At 37.2% G+C, this 11,623-nt stretch overlaps 1 protein-coding gene across 1 annotated transcript; it reads left to right on the top strand.

Annotated features, from left to right (window-relative positions):
- The first annotated feature begins 982 nt into the window (after positions 1–982).
- LOC122672572 (probable WRKY transcription factor 47) lies at positions 983–4,245 on the top strand. The gene is made up of 6 exons (XM_043870032.1): positions 983–1,138; positions 1,305–1,385; positions 1,530–1,679; positions 2,795–3,253; positions 3,350–3,463; positions 3,565–4,245. The coding sequence occupies exons 1-6, from the start codon at positions 1,016–1,018 to the stop codon at positions 4,243–4,245; spliced, it is 1,608 nt and encodes a 535-aa protein (XP_043725967.1). The 5' UTR covers positions 983–1,015.
- The last annotated feature ends 7,378 nt before the right edge of the window (positions 4,246–11,623 follow it).

The following is an 11,623-nucleotide window of genomic DNA, read 5'->3' as shown; positions in this document are numbered from 1 at the left end:
GCGCGCGTTTCTCTTTGTAGTCAGTCAGCAGTCACTAGTCAGCTCACCATGGGAGAAGGGCCAAGTGGGCCCTAGGCTTCAGTGACGGTCTCCTTCCACCTTAAGAGATGTTGACGTGTCCTATGACGTGTCATAGCAGGTTAGTCAAGGTGGGATTAGGTTAATTCCACAGTTGGGTGAGGACCCGCCAGGTGCAACCCTAACTAGTAACTACCGTCAGCAAAAGAGAGAGAGAGAGCCGTGCCGTCAACTGCATTGACCGGGGAAGACGCTCACGTGGAAACTGAGGAAAGCCCCTGCCTCCCGGATCTCGATAATCCTCAAACGTGGGAAACTATACGTACATTTAGAACTAACGGTGACTAGAAAGACCGTTTAATCCAACTCTTACAATACATATTTACTACTTGCTACCCACTACACACAAGTAAGTCCAGAATAGTTAGTTTAAGTTACTACTATTATTATTAATAAATCGTAAGACCGAAACAGCAAAAACATTAGAAACACACGACACTCACACACACACACACACACATATAGAGAGTAAGAGATGTTGACGGAAACAAAACGGTGGATCCGTTTCGCACGCATGCCGCCCGTTCCCACTCTTAAATTGCGACAATTGTCATCTCACGTCAACTTGACATCATTTTGTCCCGCGGAAAAAACGGCTGGTCTTCGCTTACTTTTCTCCTTTTGGAGTTTTCTTCCTTCCTTCCCCTTCTTCCCTCACTCACCCTTATTTTGCCCAAGCGTCTTAGAAATGCTAAAGACCCAAAGACCTTTTTTTTTTAATTTGAGAGACAACCTCATCTTATCTATCTATCTCACCAGCTGCTGATCTCCCCTCTCAGCTTTCCTCCTCATCTCTCTCTCTCTCTCTCTCTCTCTGGCTGGCTTACTCATGGAACAGTGCCGTGAGATGGCGCTCTTGCACCAGGCCGGCAACTTTGTCCGGCCAAATCAGCTTACCGAGAATTCAGTAGATGCTGGAAGGCACACCATACAAGAGATGGATTTCTTCTCTGATAAGCGTCATCTGAGGATAGATGTCTCCGGATCCAGTAATAGTCGGTCTTCCCATGACAATAAAGGCAACAAAGAAGGATCCACAACTAATACTCGGGTCGTGAACGTAAGTTGTTGTTTTGAGTTTACTGAAGCTGCTATATAATTAATTTAATGATCTACCTAATTCATTAATTCATACTGTATTAGTTTTTAGTTGTTTATAATTATCTCAAACTGGATTAGATCGATTAACATGAGATAAGAGTGTTCGATTTCTTGTATGTATGTAGACTGGATTGAATCTTCTCACTCTCAATTCTGATATAGAAGAACCATCATCAATAAATATGGAAACCAAGTCTTCATCCAAAGTGAGTAGTAGTAGTAGTAGTTTTCATCGATCTCTTTTGAATTTCTTCTTATTGTAATTAATATATATTGATTAATCAAGAAGCTGGAATGAATTGTTGAATTAATAATGATCTCTAAATTAATTCATGGTATTGGACGTGTAGATGAACATTCTTCAAGTGGAATTGGAACGACTCAAGGACGAGAATGGGAAACTAAGAATCATGCTGGATCAAATATCCAAAAATTATACTACCCTTCATACTCAATTACTTCTAGCAATGCACAAACAGGAGAATCATCGACTTGAACAGGTGACTTTGAGTTATTATTCTCACTTGTATTTCTTATGTATTCCAAGTCAATTTCGTATTTTTTTTTTGTTGATTAAAATAGTTGTTTTTATTACTCAAGAATGTAAAATCGACTTAGAATACATTTCAAAAATACAGACCACCAAACACTACCTTAATCTCTCTCTAAATTACTGTTAATAAGAAGATAAAAAGGTGGTACTTGGTGGAGTGGTGGTACATAGACTTTTCTAAATTCCAGGTGGGGCAGCTGACCGGAGTCTTGAGTCTGAAGATGTTACGAAACTTCCACACCCTATGCAATCAATATTCTCATCGTATATCTCGAGGTCCTTAACTGTAAGGTTTAATAATAAGTAAAGATAATATGAGATAGTTCCATAAATAAAAGTGAGACTTATTTAAATGAGAAAATGTGACTTCGGGATCTGCGATATATATATATATATATATATATATATATATTACTTACCTTTTTCAAAATCCCTAACCTTATTAAACCCATTTCACACCATCTAAAGATCAGATAATATAAGATAATGTCTGGGATTACACTATACTATTCCCCTGCATCATTTGAATGGCAATGTTTATTTTAATGAGAGGCCCGAAGATACCACGGCGCATGTTACAGTCTACGGTAACACCTACATATAATTTTAGGGTTTCCTTTTAATTAGAGAGAGAGAGAGAGAGAGAACCAAATGTTACAAATTAGAATTGTATAGGGGAGAATTTGGATCGTCTACGGTTTGCCTGCCCGTAGCAGCCGTAACAGCCTCCTAATGAGGTGCAGTGCAATGATCGCCTTACCCCTACTCCTGATCCGGAATCTATACGCCACTCACATGTAATTAAAGCATGGGAAGGAAGCATCAAACCATCATTGTATATACATGGATCCACAGCGGTGTGTACAACCTTTTTCCTTTTGGTTATTCAAACGTTTTTATCAGACCAATGAGAACACTAGCATGAGCATCAACACAGAAGGAATTTTTTTTATTGCAAAAAAAAATGTACAGTAATTTCGTGTACTCTTATGTCTAGCTAGATAGGTTCATAACCATGAGTGATTTTATTAATTAAATAAACCATGGTTTTTTGTTGATTAGAAGGAGGAACGAAATGGTGGAGCTAGTACATCGACAACAACATTATCAGCCCAACAGTTGATGGAACCTGGTCCTTCTGGTGCACTAGACATTGATCACGACGAGCCTTCTGATCAGTCAAACAACAATATTGAAAACTGTGATGAGACAACCCAAGAGCAGTCAGTTTCATTGACTAACAACATTGATCCTTCAGTGGTCATATCCAATCAGGACCACCACCAAGATCATCATCATCATCATGAAATGGATCTCATTTCTAAGAAGCGATCTTTTGTTGAAATGGCTGAACCGGATCATGCATCAACCACTACTACTAGTTCATCAGGTGGACTCCCTAAGAGCCCTAAATTGGCACCGGTGAATAAGGGAGTAGTAGTGGATCATCAAGTCCCTGCAGATCAGTCCCCTTGTCGAAAGGCAAGAGTTTCTGTACGGGCACGCTCTGATGCCCCCTTGGTAATTAATCATAATGAAAAATCATCTTTTAATTGTTCATTAATTACTTATTACTAGTCGGAGTTTATTAATTAATTAATTTTGTGATTTGATCAGATAAGCGATGGATGTCAATGGCGAAAATATGGTCAAAAGATGGCAAAGGGTAACCCCTGTCCTCGTGCTTACTACCGTTGTACCATGGCCATTGCATGCCCAGTTCGTAAGCAGGTAATTAAAAATAATTGTAATTTAAGTTTTTCAATTGTCGATCTTCTCTGATAGTATATATGGTAATGGAGGGCTATGAAAATCTGATAAAAACAAAACAGGTGCAAAGATGTGCAGAGGACAAGAGCATTCTGATAACAACATATGAAGGAAACCATAACCATCCACTTCCACCGGCAGCCACAGCGATGGCCAACACCACATCCGCAGCAGCAACGATGCTCCTCTCTGGCTCCTCCACTAGCAAGGAATCATCATCATCATCATCTCTCACAAATATTGCTTCAGGTTTCTACTCACCTTTGCCTTATCCAACCACCATGGCAACCCTGTCTGCCTCTGCACCTTTCCCCACCATTACCCTAGACTTAACCCATCCCCCAATTAATAATCACAATTTCTCACACCATGGCCACCCATTCCAACGACCACCATCACCTTTCCCTCTACCTCTGCATGGGCATGGGCATGGGTTCCCCCAACTCCTAGCAGGTCAACCCACTTTCATGTCTCCTAAGTTGCCTGTGAATATAATGCAACCACCATCGTCTTTGCAATTGGGGGGGCAGCAGCGAAACCCTTCCATGGTGGAGACAGTCACCGCAGCTATAGCCACCGACCCTAATTTCACAGCAGCGCTAGCCGCAGCAATCTCGTCGATCATTGGTGCACCTCGGAGCAATGACGGTAGTAAGAACAACAACATGGGTGGCGGTAGCGGTAGTAACAATAGTAGCTCACCCCAACTTCCTCGGTCTTGCACCACTTTCTCTACCACATAACTAGAACTAGAATGATAAATTCTTGATTATTGTTGGTGTATGTTCAACTTCAACCTAGCTCATACTTAATTTTTAACTCTTTTTAAGAAAGAGAGAGACCCATATATGCCCTCATACTCATAGAGCTAGGCAAGAGTAGTGATCTCTATAAGCTACACACAATATATAATAAGACATGCATGAATTGTCTCTGGTGATAATTTTTTTTCATATCTTAGCCAGAAATATTTGGGAAGCTCTGGAGCATCACAGTGAGGTGTAAAATACAATTGATGGAGTAGATATGCTTTGTCATGCATAAGAAAAGGGTATGATATCTTGTATATATAAATAAAATTTTCATACATAAAAATAATGAGTGACTAGATGAGAAATATTTCTCCCAGAAACCTTGGCTCTACATACAAGACTATCATACAAGACTATCATATGGTGGTCATTTTGCTCGCCCCTGTGTCTAGGTGTTGAAGAACGCTCCTCCTAGCATCATCTTTGGGCAATTGAAGCGCCATCACTTTTAATTGCCAATGGGCAACGAGAACTATCATGATACTATCATAATACATCTACTATGGTAGAGATGTCACTACAAGAAAAGGCGTCTTTTACGGCGTTTTTTAAATGTCGCCGTAGCTTAAAAACACGCCGCTATATGATTCAGCGGCGTTTATTACAAACGCCGCACATATGTCGTCAAATGTACCGCCGGAAATGTATCGCGGCGTTTATGCCATATGCCCGTGTAAGTATACTTTCACCGGCGTTTGTTAACAAATGTCGCCATATATACTTTATAACGGCGTTTTTTTGAAATGTCGCTATATATTGGTAAGCGTTGGTATAATTATGATTTATTTGCGACATATTTACATAAACGCCGGTAAAATATCCTATAGCGGCATTTAGTAAAAAACGCCGTTACATATAGTATTTTTTAAAAAAAATTTATTTACCTAATCCTTTAACCTGTTCTGTTATCTTATCCTTTAACCTATTGATGTGAAAAGACTTAAGACTTCCACCCAAAAAAGAAAAAAGAAAAAAAAGAAGAACATTCATCCCTAAAAACAATGAAATAATGACAGGATCCACAATAGTTTAAGTTTACCTGTACAAATGACTGTTTGAAACTTAATTACATTTAGTCTACCTTACCCCAAAGGACACTTACAACCTATGACAAATTATTAAAATTCAAAAACAAAATAAACAATGTATGTACTTTGCTCTATGTCTTCAATCAATGAACACCTTAGACAAGGAGTGCTGTAAATCACCAAACAACTCCAGTAAACACACAAAATTTAGCAATAACTCATTGACATTAGTATTCAAATGGACGTTTCCTACAACAATATAACCAAGTACCAATCTTTATTAGCTTGATCATGTCGAAAAGTGTTTGGTTTGAAATCAAACTCGCAATAGGCAGTACCTGTAGCAATATAACCATGTACCAATTTTATCAGCTCATATCAGCATGAAGTATCATAGAGAACAAAGAAGAAGAATCTACAATGATCGATACATCATCTCTATGTCACTGTATAGTTCAATTATATCTTCTAATGATATCCCCAAAAGAACAAACTAAGAAAGAACTACTGTAGACACATTTTTGCTAACTTTCAATTAAGAAACATGGCCAGATTTTCAGTACATCATTTATATCCAATTTCAACCAAAGAACATGCCTAAACTACCATGAAAAAAATAATGCTAACAGTTATATCTTTAAGGTTAAAAATAGAGTTCCAAAAATACCCAAGTTTGAAAAGAGAACAAAGGAAATCCTAAACCAAATGGAGTAGGTTCCCTACTTGAGTTAGAAAAAGATAATAAAGTCAAAGAACCCAAAAAACTACTACTCCCTTGGCTGAAAATGCTCGTTGTTTTTCTATTCTCCTTCTCTGACCTTCCTCTCTCTTGTCTCATATAACTCTACAACAATGTACATTGATCTAACAAGGGAAACATATAGACACATTTATTCGAAAGTGAAGAAAATAAATACAAAGCAACAATTAAAAATAAATAATGTGGAGAAGGAAGCCGTGTTTTTTACAAAATTTGTTCCATGAAACAACTTCTTCACGACTGAACTGCCATGCAAAGTTCCACCCCACACCACAACACCTATCTTTGCTTATTTCTGGAGTTTCTAGAACAATATACAAAATAAAAAAAAAACAGCATGTATGAATCAAACAAATTTCCATGTACCCTAGAGTTGCATTGGGGAGCCAATAGCAATGGGGAGTGCAGTATACAAAATGGGAATTAGAATGAAAGGAAGAGTAATTATTGAGAAAGAACCATGAACAACTCTATGCCATCAAGTGAAGTTTTTGCTACACGAAAAGCTACTCATTTAAAAACATCTAGACCAATTTACAAAAGAAGAAAAGACTATCCATTACCTCATCAACATCTCCATTGTCATTATAAGAATAATAAGTAAGTAGGCCAAGAGAAAAGTATGAAGTCAAATTCAGATTACCGTAGATGTTGGAGCATAGGACATCATGTTTTCATCCCCAAGAAACTACATAGATGGTGTCCAATCATTACTCTTGTAACAGGAGGTGGGGGAGCAATCATCTACGCTGGAGATCTCAAATGGGTAGTTGAAGGTGGTGTTGGTGAGAAAGAGGAGGATTCTCAGCAGAAGTACGTAGTTATAATGCTACTGATCATCTGGGATTAAGAAGATTAAGAATATGCTACGACTGAACAGAAGAGATTGTTTGGGATTACACCATTATCAGTGCTAACTACTCCAGTCACTCTCAATGTCTAGACCGAATTCTGAAGTGAATAATTTTCCAATCGTTGACTACATTAGACAGCTGGGTATAAAAAAGAAAAAAGCCCAAACAATGGACCATCCATCCAAGTGGGTCAATATGTGGTTATTAAGTACACTTTAATAGCCAATGTTAGTTAAGTGCGTTACCCAAAAAAAAGTTTAGTGCCGTCTCTTATCTAAATAGAACTGCACTGGTTTCGTTAGAGTATGTAGAACCCATGAAATCCACCGCTGGGTATCTCCTTAGAGAGAGAAGTTGTGGCAGAACCGGTCAATGCCATACTATTGTCAACGAAACCCAACATGAAAGACTCACCAAAGCACAATAAAACTGATACCTCAGGAAGAGACAATACAATAGTGCAACACTGCAACCATCAAATTCAGAACAACAATAAAATAAAATAACCCAGGTAGTTTAAGAATGAAGAAGGTTCCCAAAGTGTACACATGTTAAGAAGCCATGAAAACCCAACATAGTAGACAAAACAACAGTTCTCAGTCAAACAAAACTGGAACAAGAGCATTCATGCTCATGCCATTCAAGCTAATATCACTACAAAAATAAATATGCACTAATATATTCATAGTAGTAGAGGAAAATCTTAGACGATTAAATAGGAATACTAAGAGAAATACAAAATGACCACCCACAGGAAGAGATGAAAGAATACTCAGAGCAAAGAGTCGAGAAACATAGGTAGAAGAAAAGTGCATCTTTTCTGTAATCAAGTAAATTAATAGATGTAAAATTAGCCATCATAGGTTTGAACAGATTCAAAAAACGCAGAATCATTAAAATCCATAATATCAAATAAAACAACGAAAAGAGAAGGAAAAATTACCAATGCCTTTAGGAATGTAACAGTAACAAATTAACAACAAATAATTTAAAGAACATAACCTGTCAAACCAGAATCATATCCAATCCAAAATTGATTAATAACCATCTGAATCAAAACTGAAACATAAGAGAGAGAAAGAGAGAGAGACCTAACCGAGCCAACATCAACATCCAAAAAGATAGAGGGGAAGGTGGGGCTATGTGCATCTTCAACGCCGGGAAGTTCAAACCACAAATCTGCAGAAGCACAATGAACATATATTGGAATGAGACAGATGCAAACCATGTTCAACATCCTATCCATTGCTATTCGTTAGGGAGATGGATAAATTTCGCACTTAGATCTGTAAAGGTAATTTAATTTGGACAATTTGTATGGATTGAAAGATTTTTTTTTTTTTTGTGTGTCGAAATCAATAAAACATCTCTTTGGAGAGGAAGAGAGAGAGAGAGAGAGAGAGAGAGAGAGAGAGATTGTTGCTGTTGTAGATCTGAACTATAGTATTTGTTATTCATGATAGTCATCTAATACTTTCACTTGCAATCTAATAACGTTTATGCTTGTGATGTAGGATCTTTTCTTAGCTGGTCTCTCAATCTTACTGTCAATACCTAATTAGTAGCAGTTATTCATGATTTTTAATGTCCACATGGTGTCTTCTCTACATGAATGTTAACTTGCTCTGAAATACACACATCATGCAACTACAATGGCTCTAGGAGAGGAAAGAAAATAATATCTTATGAGACCCTAACAAATGTATAAACCTAAGTAACAATGATTTAACACAAATAGGATGATCAAAGAGCATCAATCAATAGTCCTTTATAACTTTTTCAGTATTGGGCCCATGAAGCAAACAGTGATTCTTCCAGTCACTGCTACATGAAACTATCTCTTTGCAAACTCTGTTATGTGAAGTTCGACACCACACCACATGATGACTGTGGAGTATCCATGCGTGAATTGAACAAAAATTCCCTAACAGATTTGAAATTTACACAACATTTATCACAGGCATAGCATCAAACATTCTAAGTGCAGTTAGATCTCCTTGACACTTGGTTGAATATATTAGTTATTCACCCAAAAACAAAAAAAAAAGCAGCAGTCTATGATTCTTTCAATGAAATTCAACCACATGAGATCCAAATGAAAAATAGATGATAAAGATTATATATTGAAGAAATTTGTCAGATCTCATAAATAGAAACTGCTGATTGTTATGAGTTCCATTGAAAATCAAAAGCATATGTTCAATGGGCAGACACTTATCCACATATAGCCAACAAAACCCTATCCAACCTCAAAAAAGACGCAGGGAAAAAATGGATAAAAGAAGGAAAAAAGTAATAATTTAACGGTTCACAGACGATTACATCTCCATTAATTCAAATATAGGAGATTTCCACGCATAGAAACGATAGCACACACAAAAAATGTTAAAAAAAAAAAATTAGTTAGATAATTAGGGATGTAGAACAACACCTGATTCCAAGAAGAGATAACTGTGTATTCTTCTCTGTTCTACAATGTAAGAAGCCAATGGAGGGATGTATCTCTGAAGCCAGGGAAATGAGAGAAGGACATTCGAGAAAGGGAAAGGAACAATAGAAACAAAGGAATAAGCAGTAATTAGAAATTCATCAAACAAACAAAAATTGCAGAGAGGAAGAAATGGCTGTATGTAGCCTCAATCCTATTTGTACCAAACTTGAATCGCTTTTGCAACCCCCGCCTGATTCCTGGAGCAGCAAGAAAGGGCAGTATGTAGGAGAGAGGGTTGGGAGATGGAAGATATACACATGTTGCATGCAGTGTGTCGATGGGAGGTGTCCATTCCTAGAGGTCAGCACTGTGGATGGACGACGGTTCAGAGGTGGAGGGGAGAGAGAGGAAGGTTTGCATCTGTTGGGTGAGGGAACGCTTTTTTGTCATTAATGAGAAATTAGTAGAAGCGCATTACCTCATAGAAGCAGCAAAGGGTTGTAAATAATTTAATCCTTCTAGACAGAGAGAGAGAGAGAGAGAGAGAGAGAGAGAGAGAGAGAGATTAACATTAAATTAAATGAAATGTTCATCTGCTATTGAGCTGTAGAAGAAAATAACACCTATACATATATTACAATGAGTAAAAGCTTTCTCACATGAATACATAAATACATAATTAAATTAGAAGTTCACAAGTGCTCTTTTTCCATGTTATAAACCTAATAACAGAATAGGCTGCCAAGTTGGCAGATGATTTTCAAAATGGGCATGCAGGAAGTTCAACATTTCATGGACACAAGTTTTTAAAGCTCATTAGGTGAAGTGCCATCATTAAACAACAATAAGGAAAATAGATAATTTCCTCAACATGCTTCTATTTAGCTTAATGATCCGATCATGGTTTCTGTTAGCACTTTTATCATTTTCCGAAAAAATCAACCCATATCTAGTGGCCATTGATCTCATAGCCTTGAAGATTGCGACGAGCACTAAGAGCTATCTCTTCAGATTTGTACTCAAAGATCCCATAACCTTTTGATTTTCTCGTTTCTCTATCAATAACTAATCTGGAATAAACAAAGCAAATGAGGAACTGAAACGAGGCCCATGCAAACATTTATAACAATGTAAAATATATCCTATGGACCTAGAGGACTGCCAACTTGAAATTCATCCAGTTCATGGCAGAGTGGAAAGTCGAGCAGTTTATAGTTTCATTAGAAAGTAGAAAGTGATGCAACTGCTCATATAATATATGATGGCATACCATTGTTTTCTTACAAAAGAGAATTCGTGTCACATCAATCAAATCAATTTACATTCAACAATCAATTAGAATACTCCCTAAAGTAAGCTAAAATAGGAATTGAATACAGATGGCTAACACACAGTTTCAGGAAAGAGAACATTGATTCATTCAGTTTAGAGTTAATATCTTGTGCATAAAACCAGTACAAATAGTTTCATCAGAATATTTCTCTCATGCTTAATCATAAGGGTTCACAACAGTTTCCAAAGCAACAATCTTGAAGTTAAAATGGGTGCCCACTATTTTGCTTGAAAGTGAACTGTTTTCTTATATATGGAGATACATGTGGTGATTGAACATAGAGGGCTTTCGGATATATATGAGTTTGTTTTAATATTGGCATAGTACCTCTACTGCACAATTGGCATTTATAACCAATCCAGGCCTCCAAGTTAAATGTAAGGTCAAATCTTAACACCCCCAAAAGGAGTTTACTTCCAATATGGATATACAGAAATATTCCCCCTTTTTTAACCAAAACAAATACAGAAAAGGAAAAGGTAGTAGGGGGAGGGGAGAGAGAGATACTGTCCTGTACCATAAGATAGGTCCAACCTATATACAAATTTGAATTAGCTATTCTTTAGTCGCATCGTACGGTATGTTTCCAACAAAATGATTCAAACGAAATCAATGGAATAGTTGAGCAAACCATCCAATTCAATCCTGAATTTCATGCCTATCACCCGAAATTCATCACTAACAATGAAACCTAATTATATAATCAATAACTTAGACAGAGAGGGAGATGTTTATAACAAACCAAATATGTGCCCGTGCTGAGAGCTAACCATCTTTCATAAGAAGAAAGAGAAGCCATCTTAGAAGAAGATTATTAGATCGATCTTCTTCCTCAACATTCTGCTTTTCCAAAAACTACCTTCTTTTCTTCCTTGGGCTCTTTGTCTCTCACTTCTACTTACG

Source organism: Telopea speciosissima, chromosome 8 (assembly GCF_018873765.1).
Source record: "Telopea speciosissima isolate NSW1024214 ecotype Mountain lineage chromosome 8, Tspe_v1, whole genome shotgun sequence".
Taxonomy (NCBI): Eukaryota; Viridiplantae; Streptophyta; class Magnoliopsida; order Proteales; family Proteaceae; genus Telopea; species Telopea speciosissima.
Note: the sequence above shows the minus strand (reverse complement) of the source record. Positions and strands in the feature narration are given on the sequence as shown.

Excerpts from the sequence above, each read along its gene's own strand:
- LOC122672572 (XM_043870032.1), top strand. The coding sequence starts at position 1,016 with ATGGATTTCTTCTCTGATAAGCGTCATCTGAGGATAGATGTCTCCGGA. Across the intron at positions 1,139-1,304 it reads CTAATACTCGGGTCGTGAAC|ACTGGATTGAATCTTCTCAC; the intron begins GTAAGTTGTTGT and ends GTATGTATGTAG. Across the intron at positions 1,386-1,529 it reads AAACCAAGTCTTCATCCAAA|ATGAACATTCTTCAAGTGGA; the intron begins GTGAGTAGTAGT and ends TTGGACGTGTAG.